This window comes from Stegastes partitus, unplaced genomic scaffold (assembly GCF_000690725.1).
Source record: "Stegastes partitus isolate 25-593 unplaced genomic scaffold, Stegastes_partitus-1.0.2 Scaffold15, whole genome shotgun sequence".
In the NCBI taxonomy this organism is placed as follows: Eukaryota; Metazoa; Chordata; class Actinopteri; family Pomacentridae; genus Stegastes; species Stegastes partitus.
The window spans coordinates 1,550,694-1,574,742 of record NW_007577746.1 but is presented as its reverse complement, the minus strand read 5'-3'; the positions used below and the strand labels follow the sequence as shown (position 1 = coordinate 1,574,742).

Genomic DNA, 24,049 nt, shown 5'->3' with positions numbered 1-24,049 from the left:
TTCTAAGACTGCTATGAATGTCTGCGACAATTTTCACAACAATCGTTTCAATAGCTAAAGAGACATTTCAATCCACAAATATCAACCATATGGAGGAAAAGGTCAGAGGATCATTGAAGTCATGAGGATACATGTTTCAGAACCATGAATGTCTACAAAATGTTGTGCCAATCCTTGTATTAGATGTTTAAATGTAAGAACTTTGACTTGCTGGTGGTCTGAATGGAGCTGCAAGTTAATCATCACTCTGGTATTAAGAATCATCCTGTGGATACCGTGATTGTCCCTATGTCTTTGAACTGTGGAAGGAAGGTGGAGAACCCAGAGAGAACCCACACTGCACAGGGAGAACATGGAGACTCCACACAGAAAGATCCTGGGTGTCCTAACTGGGACACAAACCAAGGCTCTTCTAGCTGTGAGACGACGGTTCTAACCACAGAGTCACTGCAAGAAAATATTGATTAGTGCAAGTTGAAACATGAAGAGTTTAACAGTCAGGCAGATTTGCTGACTTATTAACAGTATTCTTGATTTTGTTTACAACAGCATCCAGAAGATGCACTTTTTTTAAACTAAATTTGTCATTTTTACTCATGACTGCATCTGTAATATATTCTTAGTAGAAACAAGGCACAGCTATGTATTATGTTTGCTTTAAGATTGCAATGACAGATTTAAAGTATGAATGTGTCAGTAAAGAAACAGACTGCAAAAAATTACAATGCTGAAACTTTATTTCAGGTTGAACACAATTTAGGAACACACAAAAAACTTGTCATTGTCCCAGGTGTCGTAATTTCACTTGCACTCCAAGTAACATTCTAAATTTTGTGCACCTGTAATACAACATGCTACAGATTAGCTCAACATTAGTTCATCATTTATTTTTACTCTAAATGGGACCATAATTTAATAAATTTATTTTATGCTGTATTCAAAAAGTCTTGAAACTAGCAATCAAGACTTTTAACTCATCAGGCAAATGTTGACTGAAGTAACAAATCAAATCTGAAGTAGGATAATTTTCTAACAGACATTTAGACAGTATGACTTCCTTTTACAACCAGAAGAGTCGCCCCCTGCTGCTCATGATTTATGCAAGTGACCACATGACGGGTTACTGAATGGCTATGCCCATCTCTTATATACGTTCTATAAATTCATTGTATGTTTCCTATCACACCTTCCATGATCATCCAAGTAAGTTTTGACCGTCACATGCTTCTGCCCCGACAGCCTGTGATACGGTAGACTCTGCAGACTTCAGCTGTCACTATCAGGTCTTGCCAAAGTGAACTTTCCAGAAGGGTCTGGGACGAACCACTTCTCCCACAGATCCAAATGGACAGCAGGGTAATTCCATGGTTTGAATGGGCCGTTCCAGTGCAGCAGATGCGCCCCCTGCAGGAAGGTGTCTGAGTAGCTGGCATCTGGACTCCAGCCTGGACACACCACACAGGAAGGCTTTTTAAAAATTGAGCTGAGGTTGGCACTATGCACAACATGCACTACAATTGTCTGCTCTTCTGCTTCATAAAAGTTTGTCTACCACTGAATTTTTGTACTTGTTGCTGACTGACCAACATGAGGCACAGCAGTGTTGTGTACTTTACAACTCAGATTGTAAGTAAATTGTCCTGTTGTGTGCATGCACAAAGAAGAATTAATATTTTCACTTTGTTTCTAAAAAGTGTCTTTCTTTCTTTTTCCTTTTCTTTTTTCTTTTTTTTTTTAGCTTTCCATCCTCTGACATCTACTTGTTATGTCAGACATCACTGAGCCAGTGAAGAGTAGTGATGAACTCACCCAAGTGTCTGACATGCCACAGGGGGTCCAGTGTTGTGAATTTCTCATGAAACACTATCAGCATGGGTGGAGTTGCCACACCGCCTGCCATGGCACTGCTGTATATGTTCTGCCTGTTGGATAAGGGAGAGAAGGTTTCTGATCAGACAAGTGGTTCTACTAGCCTGAAATGACCATGCACTGAAGCACCTAATTTGAATATTTTACGTTCTCTGGGTGCAGCTGGAGTGTGTGTTCTCATGTTTTCAGGCTGGGAGGGGCTGATTGGAGGAGAACGCTCCGGCACTGTCACAGCTGCAGCTCATCATCCTCGTTACACGCTGGATAAAGCCACCAATCCATCTGTGCTCCAGTGCGAGACGACTGCCTACTGTGCCTACAGTAGTACATTCGGTCGGCAGCTCCAGTACATGTGCGTTTCGCTATTGTTTTTCGAGTTCACGAGTAACAGTGTGTTTTCTTGCTCTCCAGTGTCTCCTCCACCGGCCCCAGCGTCCAGCCTCTCCAGCCCACCACGTCAGCCTTTGTTCTCCTCCACGGAGCAACGAACCTGAAATTCCTTCACACGAGCACCAGCAAGGGAGACGACTACACGGGAGATCACCCCCCACCATGGCACCAGTGCACCTGCCCCGGATTCACCTGCCTCCTGGTGTCCCCCACACCCTGGTTCCCTTGAATAAAGCCTGTTATTCCTTACCCTGCTCCCTTTTCGTTTTGGGTCCTGCACTCACACACACCTTGTGGCCATAGGCCACAACACTCATCTGTGATGATGAGCTGAGACTGTCCAATGAAAAAAGTTCACTTGGACATTTGTGCAAGAAGCTTATTATGAGCCACAGTTAAGTTTTATTGTTATGCAACTCTAGTTGCCGCCTGAGACAGTCATTTCTGCAAGCTTTTTAAAAATGAAGCAGGTTTTCATTTAAATGACAGGGCATTAGGGTTAGAATCACAAAGTCTGTGTAGGGAGGACAAGGCATGGACCATTCATTTTGAGTTTGGAACTTGGTTGTCGCCATCTTCGTCTTATGAAACCAGACAAAGCAAGCAATACATGGGCTGGCTCTGTTTGAGAACTTGAGGACACATTGATAACGTAATGACTTGCCAGTAACAAAGAGACTAATTATTTCACATGCCTGCTTTATCACTTGTTTTACTCTGTAGATGCAACTATAACTCACAAAATAAACATCATGTTGTATTCAAAAAGGTCCAGAAACATGCTGAGGTTAATTGGTGATTGTAAATTGTCCGTAGGTGTGAATGTGAGTGTGCTTGGTTGTCTGTCTCTATGTGTAGCCCTGTGATAGACTGGTTACCTGTCCAGGTGAACCTGCCTTCACCCTGAGTCAGCTGGGATAGACTCCAGCCCCCCATGACCCTAGTGAGGATTAAGGTGTATAGATGATGGATGGATGGGTACTAAAGTAACAAATGAGGTGTTTTTCTCATAGACCTTTATACAGTCAAGGCTTCTTCTTACAACCAGGGGAGTCACCCATTGCTGATGTTCAAAAGAATACAGGTTTAAGGCACTTCCATGTTGCCTTCACTTTTCAGAACACAAGTCTGTATATACAGTCTTTAGAGAGATGTTGGTTTCCCTTTTCAAACATTAATATTGTTTCTTTCAAGAATATAACTCCATAAGTGTAGATGTGTGTTTATCATGTTGCACAAAAGGTTGGAAGGCCCTCTGACCCCAAGAAAGTACTGATTTTAACTCAAACTGTGATTTTTCATGGTGATTAGTCATAAAGAGATTTTTTTTTTACAACTTTATTTATACTTTTTCCATAGTATAAAAACAATGACATCCTTTCTTACGTATTTCTTACAAAAGTTGTAAACCCCCCCCCCCCCATCCAGGTGGCATCCCCACAAATACACGCACTGAGACACTCACATGTCAAACAGGCAAACAGAACATCAAAAGAAAACAAATATACACCGATACAAACGAGAAAACAAGAGAAAAAAATAAAAAAATAAAATAAAATAAAATAAAATAAAAAATAAAGGCTCCAACCGATTGTTATGGACATAACTCCAACATTCTGGACCTCTGGCATTAGAAAAGAGAAAGAAAAAAAATAAAAATAAAAGGTCCCAACAGTCAGCATATGGACATTGAAAATACTAGGACGGTAGTCATAGTGAGGGAGAAAATTAAGAGTTAATTAATTAATAAAAGCAGGGAGTCAGGCAAATGGCAGGCTCTTGATATGAGTTATGAACTGCGACCAGGTACTGTCATATTTATCCTCCAACCCGTGTACTGCATACCTAATATTTTCCAGGGCCAATCCCAACATTACCTCTCTAATCCAATGAACAAAGGCAGAAGGGTTCTTCCCCTTCCAGTTCAGCAGAATCAGACGTCGGGCATGCACAGATGCAAAGGCAATTGCATTTTTGTGAGAGCGGGACATTTTTAGCTCATCCCAAACTACACCAAAGATAGCTATCAAAGGGTCAGGCTGCAGTGTTTTGCCAGGTATGGCTGAGAGCGATTGGAAGATTGAAGACCAGAAACCACATAGAGAAGGACATGACCAGAACATGTGCCCCAAAGAAACTGGGGAATATTGACATCTAGGACAGTTCGGTGCAACATTAGAGTAAAGTTTTGACAGTCTGTCATTAGAGTAATGCAACCTGTAGACGACCTTAAACTGGATCAGGCCATGTCTAATGCAGAGAGAAGATGTGTGTATACGCTGTATGTTATTTTTCCAGGTGTCTTCAGGTATTATTTCTCCAACTTCTACTTCCCACGCTGCCTTGATTTTGCCCCACGTATGAGGGCAGCTATCCAGAATTAATGCATATATTTTTGATATTGCTCTTTTATTGAGTGGATTTACATTAAGTACTAGATACAGCAGGTCTTTAGAGGGTGGGGATGGATACCCTGGGAAAAATTTAGAGGCAAAACTCCAAGCTTGAAGATACCTGAAGTAATGAGACTTTGGTAAGTTATGATCTTCACATAGAAAATTAAATGTTGCAAAGCCGTCATCGGTAAAAAGATCTTGAAAGTAGACCAAGCCACTTCTGGGCCAAACGGCAAATGCTTGGTCTATTTGGGATGGTGCAAAAAAGATGATTAAACATTATTGGAGAAAAGCTGCATATACTTGTCAAGTTAAAATGTTTTCCGAACTGACCCCAGACCTTAATTGAGTTTTGGACCACCAAATTAGGGTTCAGTTCAGCTGTTTTAATGTTTAGTGGGAGAGGGGCAGCTAGGACTGAAATTGGGGAAACTGGGGGTGTAGCTCTCAGCTCCACCTCAGCCCAGACCGGACCCTCCTTATCTGCGAATGTGGTGAGCCAATATGTCAGCTTGACAATATTAGCTGCCCAGTAGTAAAGTAAAAAATTTGGTAAACCCAAACCGCCATCAGATTTATCTCTCTCCAGGCTCGCCTTCTTAATACGAGCAGGTTTTTTATTCCATATGAATGAAGAGATACAGCGGTCCAGCTGAGCTAAATAGGATTTGGGGAGAAAAATGGGGAACATTTGGAATAAGTAAAGAAACCTGGGCATTACAGTCATCTTCACTGCATTTATCCGTCCTGCCAGTGAGAATGGGAGTTTCGACCACCTATCCAAGTCTAATTTGGTACGATCTAAAATAGACCTATAGTTATGCTGAAAAATAGCCTTAATTGAGCCTGCTATCTCTATTCCCAGGAAAGTGAATTTGTCATTTTCAATTTTAAAAGGGAAATTTTCATAAGTGATCTGTTTTGCCAGATTATTCAATGGAAATAATAAAGATTTTGACAAATTGACTCGATACCCTGATATGTAACTGAATTTTCATAGCCAGTGGAGAAGGTGGGGCATGCTCTCACTTGGGTCTGATATTTGCAAAAGTAGGTCATCAGCATAAAGCAAGGTTTTGTGGTCTGTTTCACCCCTGGATATACGCTTAATCCTGCAATCAGATCTAATGGCAATTGCCAGTGGTTCCGTTGCAATGTCAAACAGGAAAGGGAGACAGACAGCAACCCTGTCTTGTACCTCTGTGGAGTTAAAAGTATTCTGAGATCAGGCCATTTGTCCTGACCGCAGCCATAGGTGTTGAGTATAGGACTTTGATCCACCTACAAAAAGTGGGCCCCATTCCAAATTTTTCTAAGGCTGTGAAAAGATAGGTCCATTCGATTCTATTGAATGCCTTTTCAGCGTCAAGACTTAAAATAACTTCAGGATGGACAGTTGAATGGGGGGAAAATAACACATTAAATAATCTTCTCATATTAAAAAATGATTGCCGTCCAGGAATAAAGCCTGTTTGGTCCTCATTAATAATTGTGGGGATTATAGGGTCTAATTGTTGTGCAAGGGTTTTAGTTAAAATTTTATAATCACAGCACAGAAGGCTTATTGGCCTGTATGAGCTACACTGTACAGGATCCTTATCTTTTTTTTGTAAGACTGAAAGCGTGGCCTGGGTAAGCGTTTGCGGTAATTTCCCATTCGTCAAAGATTCGTCATAAACAGATTTAAGGATGGGTGCAAGTTTTGAAGAGAATTCCTTGTAAAACTCTATGGGGAATCCGTCCGGACCTGGCACCCTTCCTGTCTGACATGATCTGATGGCATTCACTATTTCCTCAAGCGAATCAAGAAACGAGTGGATCTCTGATGAGCTACTAGCTACCTCCGATTGATATAGCGTAGAATAGTATTGTTTAAACTGGTCAATAATAACTTGGGGGCTGTTGGATATCAAATCAGCGCCTGTATTAATACCTGGGATCATTTGTTCAGCTAACTGTTGTTTAAGTTGAAGTACAAGGAGCCTCCCCGCTTTATCTCCATGTTCATAGTATACCTGTTTAGCTTCAAAAATATTCTTTTCAGCTTTCCATGTCATAAGTGTATTAAACTCACTTTGCAACATTAACTTCTCCTTATAAAGATCTGACGTAGGTGAAAGAGCATAACACCTGTCAATATCTGCGATTCTGTCAGTTGTCTGGAACGCTCCTTATCCATATGTGCCACATAAGAGATAACTTGGCCCCTAATGTAAGCTTTCATAGACTCCCACAAGACTCCCCTTGATACATCCTGAGTGTCATTAATTTCTAAAAAGAAGTCAATCTGATTACTGAGAAATGTTCTGAAGTGCTTACATAAAAGTAATTGGGAGTCTAGCCGCCAAGTTCACTGGGGTGCTACATTGGCTGGAAAAATGAGATCCATCTGCACTGGGCTGTGATCTGATAAAATTATACTGTGATATTTGCTGTTGGAAATGAAAGGTAGTAGTTGGTTGTCAACAATAAAATAATCAATCCTGGAGCAACTGTGAAGCACGGGGGAGAAGAAGGAGAATTGCTTCGTAGTTGGATTTTTTATCCGCCAGGCGTCTGATAAACCATAAGACTGAAGGAAGGAGTTGATAGTCACTGCAGTTGACGAGAGTGTGTTATTTGACCTTACACTTGACCTGTCTAGTTGGGCATGAAGGATGCAGTTGAAGTCCCCACCTAAAATTAGTTTGTAGGAATTAAGGGTCCGGGACAGTTGAAAAAAAATTCTGAAAGAATTGTGCATTGTCCCAATTTGGTCCATAGATGTTAGCCAGTATTATTGGTGTATTAAATAGCTTGCCCACTACAACAATATATCTGCCATTTGCATCTGATATTACTTCAGAGTGTTCAAATGGAATCCCTTTCCTAATTAAAATTGCCTTTCCCCTTGCTTTGTAGTTAAAACGTGAGTGATATATTTGTCCAATCCACTTACAACTTAGCCTTTTTTGGGAATTGATATTTAAATATGTCTCCTGTAGCAGTATCACATCAGGTTCTAATGATTTCAGATGACTAAATATTTTGCTCCGTTTGACCAAATTATTCAGCCCTTTGACGTTCCAGCTAACGAATGAAATTGCTCCTTGTTGACTGTTTACGTTATCCAGCATCACAGTGCAATAGTTTGTAATGAACCGGTCCAATATGTTGACTATATCTGAGTACTTCAGTATATATTAGAGTTGAGCCATTAGCCACAAATGAACCCAAAAGAAAACAGACAAAAACAAACAGATAAACATAGATAAACCCCTTACCATCCTGGAATCCCGGGCTGGTCTTCCTTTACCCTGAGACTGCCCTGAACACTCTCCTAACTCGCCGAGGCATAAAACACGTCTACACTAACTTGAACTCTCACACAAACTCTGCAAAGGCAGAATGAAATAGGGCTCTCCTTTCAATATTATTATTGCTGCATGTGTGCTGCCACTTATTTGGTCACAGGCTGATGGGATTCTTGACACTTAGAGTTGGAAGATATCACCACAAGGAAAGAACAGAATTAAATAAAAGTGGTTATACTAGTGATAAGGGGATTCGTTAGTAAGCAGAAACAAAATAGAGAAAACGTACTATTAGGGTTACAGCATCAAATTGAGACTTAAATATTAGGCACTTGCATTTACAAGGTAGAGAAAACGAAAACAAAGCAGAATATTAACATTCTTAAATAAGATATTCTCCACAACTCGTGGTGTCAATGTAAAACCTTCACATGCTGTAGGAAGCTATGCATATTCATTCATCATGGATCCTCAGTCCCAATTCTCTCTCTCTCTCTTTTTTTTTTAGTCCCCATTTATATTCCTCAGATAACTGAAAAATGTCACTTAGTATTGTTCATGGTTCAAACATAAAATGCATCCAACTGTAGTGTGGTGCCGTTTACCAGTCAACACATAAGTCAGCGTGTGCAGTCCACTGCAGTGTTAATATGCAGTGTATGTACCTGTTATGGCCTCGTGAATTATCTGTCACTCTCCCTCCGTCTCCCGTGGGTGCAGCTTGGTCTCGATGTAATGCTTTGCCTTGGCCGGGTCGTCAAAGGATACCTGCTCGCCATCTGGGGCCGTGATCTTCAGTATGGCTGGATACAGGAGAGCGTATTTCACGCCCGTACACCGCCGTAACAATCCTCTTACCTCGGTGAAGGCTGCTGTCTTCTTTCTGACGGTGGCCGAGTAATCCGGGTAGATGTAGAAGCATTTACCTTTGTGGGTGATGGGACCTGCACCCATAGCCTTCCGAAGAACATCCACTTTCTCCTGGAAGTAGTGAAACTTGACGATTATTGGCCTCGGTGCATCCCCATCTTTTGGTCTCGGCTGCAGGCTCCTGTGTGTCCGGTCGAGCGTTGGCATGTAGTCGAGAGCGAGAGCTTCCTTCAGCAGTCCGGCCACGGCTTTCTCCGGTCGAATGTTTCCAAGTCCCTCTTCCACTCCAATTAGTCTGCAGTTACTTGCCGCTGCCGGGACTCCAAATCTTTGGTCTTCTCCGCCAACCGGGCGACTTGTGTAGACAGCGTGTCAACTTTAGCTTCAAGTGCTACAACCTGGTTAGCCTGACCGTTAGCTTTCTCCTCGAGATCATCCATGCGAGTTGCGAATGTGGCGTTTTCTTTCTGTACTTCTTCGATTACCTTCGTAAACTCTGCGCGCATATTTAGGATTTCTTTACTTAAATCACTCGCCAGGTTGTCTATTTTCTTGTGCAAGTTACCTGCAGCCGCCGTCACAGACGAGTCGATCTTAGCTAGCACACTCTGCTCAGTTTGCTTTATGGCGGTCATGATTGCGTCGACATCTGACCCTGACACTGCTTCCGCGGGCGGATCCATATCAGGCGAGTCGGAGGCGCCCGGCCCTGGCTTCGGTTTTTGATGTTTGGGCATTTTAAGAGGCTTTGAATGAAAAAACAAAAACACGACTACTCGAGGAGCTTAGTTCTTTAGAGACACGTTTGCACCGACAAAAACAAAAAGGAGAAGAGAAATATTAAGTAAATGTTCAATCTAAGCAGATCTCACAAAAACACGTCTTCACATGTCACTGCTCAGCTGCGCCCCCATAAAGAGATGGGTTTTTGACAGTTTGCGTGGTATATCTACTTCCATCAGTATGCTACTGTGTATTGTATCTGAGGCTAAAGACTAATGGTCCATTTATGGTTATTTAAGTCGGTGGACTTGTTGGACTAGTTCGATGTGCAGGTGTCCAGCAGAGGGAGACCCTGCAACTGCTTCACCCTCACTAAAGATGCCAAAAATGACCATCATGCAAACACTTTTTTAAATCTGTTTTTTTTTTTTTTAAACTGATCAATATATTGTCATTAAGTTGGTGGTTGTAACCTTGTGTGACTTTGACTTGTATGTAACTGTATGTTTAGGGTACACACTCTCCAATATGAGAAGAAAAGGTCCTCCTTGGTACACATGTTCGGATTGTTAAAGCTTCTTGTAACATAACTGAACCACAGATCTATCTGAAGGAGGGCCAAAGACATTTTCATGGTGAAACACACCATAATGCCATTGTTATTTTGAATGGCTCCTATTTTAAAACTGGAATCCTCCTATTGAGGGATGAAAATTACATCCAGCCTGTCATTTTGCACTCAGGAAAACATTCCATTGTCTCATGTATTGTCTACTTTGCCAGTACTATTGTTTTCGTGCTGACAGAAGTCCTCAGAAAGACACTCTTTCAGACATCTCTGTGTGTATTTCTCCAGAGCTTCATTTTATAAATCTATGCTCAAAGTATGTACCTGAAATTCTCCTCCATCCATTTCTCCAGCTGTTTGGTGATCTTCTGTTTCTTCCACTCTTTCATGTCTGCTACAAACACTCCGGGGTTGAAAGAGCAGTCCCTGGGGTTGATGCCCAGGTCTCTAACTTCCTGTTTCCTATAGTCCAGAAAGCCCATGTAGGTTGTCTAGGGGATGAGCTCAGAGGAGAGGACAGCATATTTCAGTTACTAAAGTGAAGTCTTTCTGAATTTTAGGTATATTACACTTAGTATCAATTCCCATACTACTCTAACATGAATAAAATATTTATGAATACACAACAAAATGCATTCATTCCAAATTGAATTAAATAAAATGCACTTCAAACTGAATGGTCGAAAGTATAAAGCTCACCCCTTTAAACCGGCATATTACTATACACTGCAAAATAATGATAGCAATAAAAATCCACCTGCATGCCGATGCTGCGCACCATCTCATGTGTGGAGGGAAGGTCACAGTCTGTGGCGAAAGCAGCAGCATGTCCTGGTTTCAGTTTGATGCTAAACAGATCCTTGATGTCACCTGAAAAGCAAGAAAAGCCTCTTAGTTGGTGAAATACATAAACATACTCCATGTTCTCTGACAGAACTACTGTCAAATGTGATTTGAATTTGTTTTGTCAGTATCTCTATTACAGACAAAGAACAGACACATTTGAAAACCTCCTTGGCTGAGGTCATAACCAGTACATGTAATGTCAATACATGGTGATCTAATATAGAAAAAATAAACTATCAAAGTACAGCATATAATAATTGAAAATGTGTTTGCATTTAATTGTTTAAAAAAAAAGCACCATTTAATAATTTACCCTGAAGAATACGTATTATGACATATTTTCACATGGATTCTGTCATGATCGCATACTCACCCTGCACAATGACATCATCGTCTAAGTATATCACCCTCTTATGGCTGATGTCAAGCAGAGGCAGGTAAAAACGCACAAAGTTGAGCTGCAAAACAAAACCAAAGTTATTTCAGCTCTTTGAAACAGTAACTCTATATTGAAATTGTGGACTAGCACACTGTAGAGATGCATCTGTATGGTATGTTTATTGCCTGAAAGCCAGAACTCACTGGATGTAAGAGATCAGGTCGGGATGAATCTGGCTTCACCTTTCCTTGTAGAACCATTGGGTTAAATTCCAATATCTTATACTGAATGCCTTTTAGCTTTGTCTTTAGTATGTACCTCCTGGGAAAATGTAAAGAAAGTTCCATTAGATATGAAGTTCCTCATGGTAGCCAGTATTACTGGGGAGTCAGGTGACTCAGAAACCAGCCAAGATCTCCACTCCATATTGGGAGCATACTGACAAAATGGTCAAACTACTGTGATCTAAAGCAGAAATGTGGGACAAACCTCGTAAGTTTGACAGCATCACGAAGAGTAACAATGTAGAAGAAAACACTAGCATGTGTGTTGCTGATGATGCTGTTGATGGTTGCCATGGTTGCACCCACATGCTCTTCGGACGCACAGATGATGACAGGGACGACACTATCCACCTCTGACGCTCTCCCTGAGGAAACCTTTGCTGCTCCGCTGAGACGCTTCCTGTGATCTGACAAGAATCGGGGACAAACTGTTAAGAATTGAGATTGTTGTGTCATTTTGAAGGCAGGTGTTTTCAGAGCAGGAGAGTTTGGAATACAATACAGAACTGCCCATGCCTTCCTACAAAGCATTACACAACACTTACTTTGTTCATTTTTTCTTTTAATTTATTTTACACCCTCTTAGCTGTCACATTTTAACAAATGAAGAATCATAAAATAAAAGTAGATGGAGCATACAGGATGTTTATGACATTCACTATATTTGCTGACCACAAGTTTTATGAGGGGATACGTGTCATGACCCCCCAGCCTCAGCCCTCGCCTGTCTTTCTCTTTTCTCCTTCTCTTCTCCCTCCTCTGTCTCTGTCTGTCTCTCACTCTTTGTCTCTCTCCCTCTCTCCCTCTCTTCTCCCATCCATCTCAGCGCTAATCAGGACAATCCCTAGCTAACCCTAACAGCTGCAACACTGGACTCACCTGTTCACAATCACCACAGCTCCTATAAAGGTCATCATCTCTTTGACCTGCTGCCCTCCGGCCGGCGCTTCAGGTCTCTAAGCACCAGAACATCCTGGCACCAGAGCATCTTCTTTCTCAGGCCATATCCCTCATGAACAGTCAGTAAATCACCAAAGACTCCTGTTGCACTACCTCTGTGCATTACTATTATATGCAATTCTTCAAATTCATGTGCAATATTGTATTGTATTTAAACTGTTTCCTAATTTATTACATGGCTTATTTATGTTCTCATAGTACTTTTGATCTACATAGTACTTTTACACTTTTGACTTCTATATTTATTCTTGTCTTGTTATTGAGATGTACCAGCCTCATTCACCACGGCAAATTCCTTGTGTGTGCAAGCTCACTTGGCAATAAAAAGCTTTCTGATTCGGGTCTTTCCTGTTTTATTTTGAAAGCACTAACCTGTTGTCTCTGTCCTACATTCACTTCCTGCCCCCGTCTCGTCACACCTGCTCCCTGATGGCTTTCCCTCACCTGTTTCCCATCTCCCCTCATCACCTCATGTATATTACCCTGTGTCTCTCAGTCTCATTGCCAGTTTGTTGTACTTCACGGTCCTCGTCCAGCGTTCTTCAGTCAAGTCATAGTCTGTTTGTGTATGACTTTGTTTCTGGTTTTTGACCTTGCCTTTTTGCCTCTCGTTTCTGGATGCCTCTGCCCATCTGATCACCTGTTACCGACCTCTGCCTGTTAATAAATCTGTCTTTCTGCCTGAACCCGTCTGTGCTGTGTATTTGTGTCCACCTGTTCTGTTCCGAGTGAGTTCTTGACATTGTAGTTGTATTTGTTTGCATTTAGATTTTTTAACAATAGCATGCTAACTGAATACATACAGTCATTGAGTTTGCTCTTTTTGTGGTTTTTGTTAAAAATATGAAAACTATAACTGGAAATATCATTTAACATCATAGGACTACCAGAAATATAGGCTGAGAAAACATCTGGACATATGAAAAATCCAACCTGAGAGTGTTGGCCGAGTGGATGCTCTGAGCAGTGAACTGTGCAGGAGGACACACACCAGCAGCACCAGCAGCACCAGGAGAACCCGATTAACTGAAAAACAGTTTGTATGTTGGTGCACATAAAGTCATTGAAATTTCAAAGTAACAATGAAACGTGAAAAATTCTTTAGGTATATGGTGTGGAGTCTTCAGACATTTCTGCTTTCAGTATCAGCCTAGATATTTTAGTATTTTCAGTTTATTCTATAACAAAAATATTCACTGAGGTTACAAAGGCTAAGGTGACATCTTCATTCTCCATATTTTGCCAAACCATTAGTCAAAGCCCAAAGATACTCAAGACATGATGATGTAAAACAAATTTTGCTAAACAATTGACATCAAAGAATAATCAGATTGCCAAAGCTAAGCAAGAATAATGAACATCGCTCTTAGTTAGCTTAGCTTAGCATGATTAAAAGCTGAATGAAAACAGCTACTCTGGGTCTGCCAGGCTGTGGTCCTTAGCTTAGCTTCTGAAGCTCAACCAAAAAGAGAACGATTACACAATTAAGTCTTTATCAGCATTGTTTTAAGTTAGTTTTCTATTTATTGAGCCTAATTACTTCAGCACTAAACATTAGCATAAAATCTGTATGAAATCAGATGACATTTAACAGGAATTATAATTTTCACAAAGCAGCAGGTTCACATTGTGATCACATGTTGTTTCCACCATCTGTAAGACAGACCAGAGACAGTAGAGGGTCAAATGTTCATCTGCAACCAGTTACAAACCCATTTCATCAGTTTTGGCCTCTTTTCTAGGTACCACAGCTAATACTAGCAGCTACAAGTTCCAAAGTTGTACAGCAAGTTACCTGAGTAGCAGATTTTCATAGGAAATATCCAGGCCTTACTGTCGCTGCTGAGGGGTTACTCATCAGTCCTTTTGAACTGAATGTGGACCCAGTTGTAAATGTTTGAGATTATTTAGTTTAATCTCATCAACCATGTTTTCTAAAGGTCAGATGAAAGTAATTCCAAATCTGCAGGATAAAAGCAACAATTTTTAACCTGCCGCACAAAGCATGTATCCTTTTTATAAACGCCTTCAGTCCAAACAGCTGCTCACTCAGTGGATGAGTGGATGGAATCATGAAGTATAACTCCTTACAGACTCCTGTCATCTGGTTACTTCATTACACCCTCCCCCCATCACACACACATGTAGTGCATGTGTACTACTGCTTTCCTTCTTCATCCCTGGAGAGAATTTACAGTGACTTTACTGGCAATGACAGCACCAGCTCAACTTAACATTCAACACAAGTTCAGCTGATTCTAATGTTGATGTATTACTGCCCATTTACAAGAAAACAAGACAGACATAAACGTTTTGCCCTTTTCTCGTGTAAATTGATGCCACCTGAGATCATTAATCAGTCATATTAGCCTACATTGGTATTATTTTTTACTTACTTTTCCTCAAGAGAGCCATATTTCATTTTAGCTTCCAGTGACATCTGCAAACACACACATAGAAAGAGAAAGAGAGAGTGTTGAAGTCACTCAACAGAAACACAGCATTAAGTATTCCTCAGCTGTAATTATGATGTGTGTAGACTTGGAGGATTAGCTAGTTTCCTCAGTAAAGTGTTAACCGTGGAACCTGTCCACGGCTAAAGTGACTGAAGTGTCTTTATATTTATGAAGACGACAGCTCACATATGTTTTTGTGGAGGATATAAACTGTAAAAGAGGATTTAAAAATTATATAATTGTGTAAGGTTTTTCTTATTATTGCTGTGAAATAATAGAATGACGGCTTTTTGCAAATCAAGATAAAACACATTTGTAATCTAAAGGATTCAGTGAACAATTTAGATAAAATTATTATCTTTTTAATGAATATCAACTCCTTTAAAATCATTTTTCCCCTCTATGTTGTGTTGAAAATACCTCCAACAGTGTTCCTTGAAAATGTGACTAAGAAAAACTATTTTTTTCTCTAGTTAATGTCTTGACTATATGTCTGTGAAGATTCTCAGTCCTCCAGGTCCTGGTTATTCTGGTAGATTAATCGTAGCAACTGGACATGCTTAAGTTCCTTGAAGACGTTCCACCTCTCATCCAAGAGGCTTCATCAGCTCTGACTGACTAGTTGGGAGTTCCACATACTGATATCCTGAAGGAGACATGAACACCTGAGTTTGGGTTTCCATTGGGGGTTTGTTGCTCCTTCTCCTCGTTATGTGAGTCATTAGTGCTCCCCCTGACACAATGGGGTTCGTTAGGGTCTTTGTGGCTAGGTATGGATGTGGTTTCATCTTCCTGGGGACAGATCTTAGGACTGAATTGTAAACTACATAAATTTATGATCACATTTCTAAGAATGTAAAAACAGGGAACAACAGCAGCGCAGCAGAATGACATACTATTTTCACATGTAATGATGCCTTCTTGTGAACCATTTTATGCCATGAACAAGGTTTTGGATTTCCAAGACACTTCAAGTTCCAAGAGGCATGGTTGGCAGCATTGCATGCAATTTTAAGAATCCTGGCACAGCAGCAAACCTTCCTGGGTGTGGAGAAAAAAGTAACATTTCTCCATGTCAGTTGGACACCTTGAGACTGCCAGAGACCTGATGAAGGCAGGAAACAAAGTACTGAACTAAAAAAAAAAAAAAAAAAGAAGAAACACTGAACAAGTACTTATTCTTGACCAATAAATACCACAAAGTTAACTTGAATATACAAGAAAAAAAGTTAAACAGCCTGTAAAGTTTTGTGAGACACTTTTATGGAGTGACAAGCCTACATCAATCTGTGTGGACTCAGGGATCTGCAGTGTGTCTTGTGTACAGCTTTGATGATACTCGCTTGCAGACATGCACACACACAGCTGTGGCAGTGTTTGCTGCAACTATACTTCTTTCTCATCCACTTGCAGGACTCTGATATGTGCAGCGTCTGTGTAGTCCAGACATAAATACTACTGCCCATTACTACTCCCCTTGTAACGTAGTGACCATGCAAAAATTAATAATGGGCTGCACAAGGATGTCCATGGAGGGGTCCATGTTGCCTCTTTGGCTTGGGGAGATGATAAATTTATGTCATATGGGCCCGAGTGTGAAGTCTTGATTGTACTCCCTTGTGGACAGCTGGGGACACCACAGATGGACACTTGTTATTTTCAAACTACTTTTCTACTCAGCTGTAGTCCACTTGGAGGACTCAGTTCCATATATGCAGCATAGGTTATATCTGTGTATTTCCCTTGTAGTGAAGTCACCATACAGACACATTTTGGACTGCATGTAGACGTCTCTCAAGGGATCCAAGCAAACTATTGTGGCCTTTTGAAGATAATAAAATTTATGCCGCATAGACCCAGCAGACCCTCGCGTACTCATGACACAGAAAATATAACACTGGTCAGAGCAATGTCTGCTGGGCAGCAGCGGGCGGCTGTGGTTCAGGTGGTAGAAGGTAGGTAGTTCAATCCCCGGCCTCTCCACAGTCCAAGTGGCAAGACACTGAATCTTAAGTTGCTCCTCAGCCCCTTGCATGGCAGTTTTATTGCCATTGGTGTGTTAATGGGTAACACTGCAAAGCAACTTGAGTACCACTAATGTAGAAAGTGCAGACCGTTTAGTGTGTATGTATGGAATACATAGATCTACTGCACATGTATGGAACAGAGTCCTCCAAGCTGAGTAGAAAGTAATATAAGAGCAACTACTACGTGACTGCAGCTGTTTGTATGAGTGTTCACGAATGAATATAATCAAGGCTTATTTAGGTAAAGGCCTATGTAACAGCTTAGCATGGAGGTGGCTGGTTGTGCAGGGGTTTTACAGGAACTGGTAAAGCTGACCATGTGACTGATGGTGCATTCTTTGAAATGCCAGGACGTGCCAGCTTATTCTGGTAATAAATGGGATCACTGGCATCCAAGTGTCTGGGGAAAAAAATTCGAATAAAATTTCATGCAAACACAAAACTAAGGAGTTAGGGGAATTTACTTTCGTGTGACAATCAAAGGTTACCAGTTTTAACCGTCCAGGTATGAAAAGACGAGGGAAATTCAAAACCTGAAAATTTTGTTATCAATTTTATCAGGTTACCTCAACTTGAATTTACACAGAAATTTGAGTTGAAATTATTTACAGTATTAAGTTGATGCAAAATCTACATTGACACTAAATCCATAAATTTGAATCTTTTTATCTTGCAACATTGCATCTAATTAAACTATGAGAATTACCTGTTTAGAGTAAAGTCAAAGGTTTGGACACAGCTTTTCATTTGAATAGTTTTTCTTTTTTAAAAAATCATTTGCAGACTAAAACGGACAACATCAAACTACGCGTATTATGAAGAAAAACAAAAAGTAAACCAACTTTAACACTATTGCTTGTAGGTTAGCCAGCTAAAAAGCTTTAAATAAGTAGGTGTGTCAAAAGCACACGCTTGGACACATTTATTTTCACATTCACACACTCACACTTTTGCACATATTATCACTATTGACATGTCTGTTGTACCACTAACATGTCTCATTCATGTTAAATTTCTACTCATCTTTTTTGATGTACTTTTATTATCAAAGGAGACTCGTCTTGAACCACTGTGTCTTGAAGCATTTGCTTTGCTTGATTAACTTACATTAGAAGAAAATGTGTTGAGAGTCAGTCTCAAGACTATTAAATGCAAGTACTAAAGAACCATTGACTGTTTTCCCCCAAAAGCCATGATCCCACTGAAGATCAACACAATGATAAAATGAGTTCATATGAATGCACATTTACTGTGACAAACTGCCAGTGTGACCGGACCTGCAGTAAACCCACTGAGGCCGGCTGCCTGGAGTCACTGGCCAACACATGTGTGTATTTTGTCCAGAATCATCCACCTCTTCCTTCCTTCCTGATGCCAGGGCTTCATCAAGGAATCTATTTGCGCTCCAGTCTCTTAAACTTTTATAGAGCTGCAATAGCAGCTTGCACAGGGAATGATGAAACGGCACATCTCAATAGTCTTTCTGTTTGGTGCTTTTGGGTATTTTATTAGAAAGAGACACAGGAAATTAGGGGAGTGAAGGGAATGACATGGTGTAAAGGTCCAGTCTGCTTGGACTCACTGCTGATGCCATTTGAGGGGTTCAATGCCATAGTGGGCCGAACCACAAAAATTCATTAGTTGAGTTTGATGTGTTTTAGAGCAGTGTTTATGGTCTACTGGTTTGTGGCAAAGTCTTCCAACCAACAGCCCACTAGTTGTGTCACGATGTGACTTTGAAGTTTGGCCCATGATGGTTTTGGCACTAAACTTTTCGTGGCAAACTGGGCCAAGCCACAGGAGCCACTGACCATTATATCACAGGCGCAGGTAGTTGAAATGTGTTTATGATTCAAATGGCGGACAGCGCGACATCAAGCCCCCTGAAAACTCAACTCATTGGTATTGTAAAACAAAAACTTAATTAACCATCACCAAGCATCCATTTCTACCCCATGGTCCTCAAGCGTATCTCTAGTTCCTCATGATGTAAACTCTTCAGTCTTCACTCTGTTTAGCAAGACAAACCTTGATTTTTTTTTTTTTCTCAAAAAGTAGAAAATATGGTCTGGCCCGCTTTGGCACTCAGCAAAAGGCAAAATTAAAACTTACATAAGTCATCACAAAGCAGCTGTTTCTGTCTCTGGGCAGTGTTGACACACCTTTGGATGCATACAATGACTCCTCCAACAACCAGGATTGTTTTTAGCAACACAAAATTTTGACCCCATTTTTCTCTAAAACTAGTAAATGTGGTTTGGCCCCTCATTTGTACCCAAACACATGGACTCTCAGGTCAACACACATCTCTGTAGTCCTGAAGCTCCAAAATCCCTCTCTGATTTCTTCCCATCTCTCCCTCCTTATCCCAGAATCAATGAGCACCAGTGAGTTTTTTGGGCAGCACTAATTACACCCCAAGTGTAAAAAAGTAATAATGCACTTTAATGAGTTCATCAGTTAAAAATAAGACACCTACTCCTTTGCCAGCTTGTTGTGTTGCAGCCCTACCCAGGAACCCACTGACTTAAACCACAGTCAGCTGAGATGAAACAGGACATGTGGTTTGTGCCATGCATTTGTTTCTGGTTTGTTTGTCGCTGTTCAGAGCCGCCCAGAACATCTGGAACTGATCGGCTTCACTCTCTAACGTACTGCCTGCAGTCAGCATTTGAACAATTACTGATCCATTGAAGAACTTTTTGTGTCACATTGTTCAGCATTTACACCTCTGTCACATGATTTAAAGTCATATTGGTTCTTTATTCTAGAGAAAGCAGAGATACTAAACATCAGGATGAAAGGCATTCACTCTGTTTTACATGATCTTCCTTAATTGCTTCATTTAGACATCATTAAGAAATGTCAGAAAGTTCAGTTATTTTTTATTTAGTTGCACAAAGCTGACAGCTAATTAAGTGTTTTTAATAGGAGTTCCTGACAGCGTGTGTAACTGTGTGAGTGTGGTGGATGGGAGCTGTGGGTCCAAACCAAGCCACACACGTCATCACACTGCAAAAAATATCCCAAACTGGATAAAGTGGGTTAGCTCACTTTCCCCAGAGAATAAAGTTCTTAGCATTTCACTTAAGCTGTCTAATGGTTTTCTATAGAAGAAAACTTTCAGATGTTTGGACCAAACAAAAAAGAAGCACATTACATCTCATCTGCAGTCCTTCAGTTTAAAAAAGGAATTACATTGTTCCTCAGTGTAATTCTAGAAAACTAATGAATTGCATTGAAAGTACCTTAAACTGTGTCATGCAGCAGACATTTACAGATTTTTCAACTGCTTTTAAAGTTAAAAGTGAGTAACTTTTTAATTTTTTTCTAAGACAGACATTTCTTTTAGTGTAACAGGACAAAAAGTTCCCTGTCTGACACACAACAGAGCTGCTGCAACAACGCACTAAATGCAAGAGCCATATTTCACAACACACATGCATATTAGACACATAACTGTAAAACTGCATTAAAGTAAATGTGCACTTTAGAAAACAGAGATAAAGTTAGAGGGGGGGTGTGTCACTGCTGATCTGACATGCAAACCATCATTTGTCTTTAAGCACAGTTTAAAGCACATCTTAAATGTTATTACCAGCAAAACAGGGTGGTTATTCTGGTCAGTCTCATTCCTGGAGTTCATGGTCCATGTTGTAAAACCTCTGAGGACTGAGGCTCACCCTCACCAACAATCCCACTTTTCTCCTCTCCCACCTTTTTTCCCCTCCTACTTCCCACCAGATGTGACTCGTCTTGTTCACCAGTGTTTTTACTCCTCACTGTCATTTAGCCAGAAACTGGATTATCTCCCCTCATTTCATGAAATGACAACAGTGATACTGAAAGATTAAATTCTGCTGTGAAAACAGTGTCTGCTCCAGATTTGTTACTTCAGCCACGATTTAAGAAAAAACAAATAATCAGTCCAACTTGCAAAAAAGACACTGCTCCATTTGAACCATAACCACAAGCTATGGTATATAAGTAGTGTTAGTTTTTATGCTAATACTAAGTAAGTAACATAGGTTCACATCTTGTAAGAAAGAAATCATTGAAAACATTGTGGGGTCTTTAAGAACAAAAGCACGTTGTTACAAAAAAAAAAAACTACATTTCCCATAATGCCCATGGCGCTACTTTCCTGAAAAGGACAGTGAAAATGTAGCCACGTTTAGCTTGTCACATCAGTTAGATGCAGTAATGCTGCCCTGTGAATATTTAGAATTTAAAAGGTTGATCCAAGGATGATTCCACACAAAGTACTGCTTCATGTCCAAGTACCTATAATTTTAAAGGTTTTTTCATCCAAATAGTGCTTTTTAATCAACAAGTTGAGGTTTGAAAGGTTTATTCCAGCCAAAATATTACTTATTACAATAACAACTTGGTTGCTGAGACTTGCATTTGGGCAAATGGTGTAATTAACTTACTTATTAACAGGTAGAATAATAATGGACTCTGCTGTTGTGGCCTCAGTGGTCTGTAGAACAGGACAGTTTGACAGGTTGGAAAGACACGAAACACGAGGCCGACTCTGAAGATAGAATTATAGATTTATTTATTCTATACAATAACATTTAACAAAAATATAAGCAACAACACACACAAACACACACACACAAACAAAACAAAAGTAAACTGGTCTTGTGACTCCCACCACAGAATATGTGATGTCACTTCCTCCTGAGACACAGAGACAGAGATGAACACACATGTAGATAGAACACTGATGCATCTGATAAACTGGACATGGGACACAAGGGAGCGCCACCTACTGGCTGAATCGTCTCCCTTCTGTCTTCAGCTCTTTGTCCAGCCCTCTACCAGATTCCTCCACTTCACTGAGCTGATAGACAGACAACATGATCACTGCTGGCTTTACAGGAACAGTAGGAACACTTAGAAAGGTACATTCATCACCACTGCTGCTCCTTAATATAGGTAATAACACTACTATTAGTAAGTAGTTACAAAAAAGGTTTTAGGGCATTGTGTGAATGTAAATAGTCCATCTGTTACCCTGACCTTTGATGGTCCACCGACCACAGCAGTAGACCTGCTCAGCCTCCTGGACGGACACATCTTCCTGGACACACAGGACATGTATGATGGCCTACCAAAAGAAAATGGTTCATTTTGAAACAATATCATTTAAATATACCATTTTCCAGCAGAGCAGTCATGTTGGACAGGTATAACACAAGAAGCACCATGAAAGGCTGCTATCTGTTTAGCCTTTCAAAGTGCAGCAGCACAAACATGTATAAATATTAACTTCATCGAGTGGAACAAAGCTGAGCAACAGGATGGACAGTGGTAGTTGTCCCAGCATGTGGCGCACTTCCTCAGTATGAGGATGGATCTGTTGAACTGTTATGTGCATCTTCAATTAAAGAGAAAATAGTTGGTAGTTGGTAGTTTCATGAAGCTGATCAAGGTTCATTAACGCCGTCTGGAGTTAATTATCATCATCTCTGAGCTCTGATGCCCAAATCTCACTCTTCTGCCCTCAGTTGGTGTAAGTACGTAACCTAGACAGCGAGCTAAACATCTAAAGGGCTCCAGCAATAAAATGACACGTTGTTGTTGTCGTCTTTTATTTTATTACTGAAGACCATATTTTCATTTTTGTGAAACTGTAACATACAGAACAAGGGAACATACAGAAGTGCTCTTGCATACATGACTCAATAATCGACTGTGATAGACATCAGGCATCATCACGTACACTCCGAGGATAACGTCTGCTTTAGCACCGCGGTGAAATTAGTTTGAAGTTGGATATTGGATATTCGCGCTCCGCGTAGTCAGCGGCGTCTTGCTCACAGTTGATCCGATTTAGGGACTCAGACTTCGGCTCGCTCCTCTCGGCTGCATCGCTACCCAACCAGCGACAGTTCACTTAGGGACCGTCAACGAATTTCTGAACCAAGAACTCTTGAAAAATCAAAATTAATTAAAGCTGCAAGCAGCGTTGGTCGGGTCCTCGGTCTGCGTTGGACCCTCATGCCCGTCTGACCTCCATTTTGACACAATTGAAACCTGCTTTAAGGTGAAGGAGCCATTTTTCTGTCTCTGCTCAGCCTCAGACTCTCAGTGAGTCACATGACCTGCTGCACTGACCTGTGATGATGTCATCGTTCTTCATTTGAGCACTGAGAGTTTTACTCACTTTCTCTCACTTTAACTCTCCCATACAGCCACAATTTTCACCAAATGTGTGTAAAAACAACATATTTTTGTGGGAAATCTTGTTAGGAAGCCCTCAGTGTCATTTTAAAAGCTGTAGGACCTTTAGTTTTTTGTGTAGATGACCAACTGACACAGCATGTCTGCACATGCCCCCATAGACACCCATACAAAGCATGAGCCGAGGCTGAGGCAGCTAATCAACTTTAACGGCTCGCCATTCGAAAACCGGTTGAGAAACGCCAAATCCCTTCACAACTTTTGTACATCAAGGCCTTCTCTGTCTCCTGTGTGATTTTCAAGTTGGTGCGATTTACGGTGTCAGACAAGATAATTTTTTCCCAAAAGAAGTTTTCGCTCATTTTTTTACTTTGAAAGGCAAATTGCGGACTTCCTGTTGGAGATAGGTCAGGGGTGTCAGCGCGAGATTTGAGATTTGCTTTGCAAGTAGGGGTCCTCGGACCCTAATAAATGTTCTATTTTGTGACCTCGTGACTAAAAACCAGTGTGGATATATTCAACTGCACTGGACAGATGAGACACACCAATTTATTTTCAATTTTAGTCTTTGAAACATTTTTTATGAATTACTATATTCATAGATTTGGAATATTCTTCAATAGCTTCCAGGTCATGTGACCCAGTGACTCCAAATCAATGTCAAATTACTCAGCTAGTCTGGACAAACGAGGCACACCAATTTATTTTCAATTTTAGCGTTTTGCATATTTTTTATGATTATTTATATTCATAAATGATGAATATTCTTCAATAGCTTCCAGGTCATGTGACCCAC

At 40.6% G+C, this 24,049-nt stretch overlaps 1 protein-coding gene across 1 annotated transcript; it reads right to left on the bottom strand.

Annotated features, from left to right (window-relative positions):
- Positions 1-1,266: 1,266 nt before the first annotated feature.
- glt8d2 (glycosyltransferase 8 domain containing 2) lies at positions 1,267-14,993 on the bottom strand. The gene is made up of 9 exons (XM_008290444.1): positions 14,975-14,993; positions 13,512-13,604; positions 11,824-12,025; positions 11,538-11,655; positions 11,329-11,413; positions 10,867-10,979; positions 10,434-10,600; positions 1,810-1,922; positions 1,267-1,445 (listed from the first exon to the last, which is right to left on the bottom strand). Exons 1-9 carry the CDS (start codon positions 14,991-14,993, stop codon positions 1,267-1,269), a joined length of 1,089 nt encoding a protein of 362 aa, XP_008288666.1.
- Between the last annotated feature and the right edge of the window lie 9,056 nt (positions 14,994-24,049).

Coding starts and splice junctions, on each gene's coding strand:
- glt8d2 (XM_008290444.1), bottom strand. Junction 10,601..10,866: donor TGCGCAGCATCGGCATGCAG/GTGGATTTTTAT, acceptor CTCATCCCCTAG/ACAACCTACATGGGCTTTCT. Junction 1,923..10,433: donor TGGATGGAGGAGAATTTCAG/GTACATACTTTG, acceptor CTTATCCAACAG/GCAGAACATATACAGCAGTG.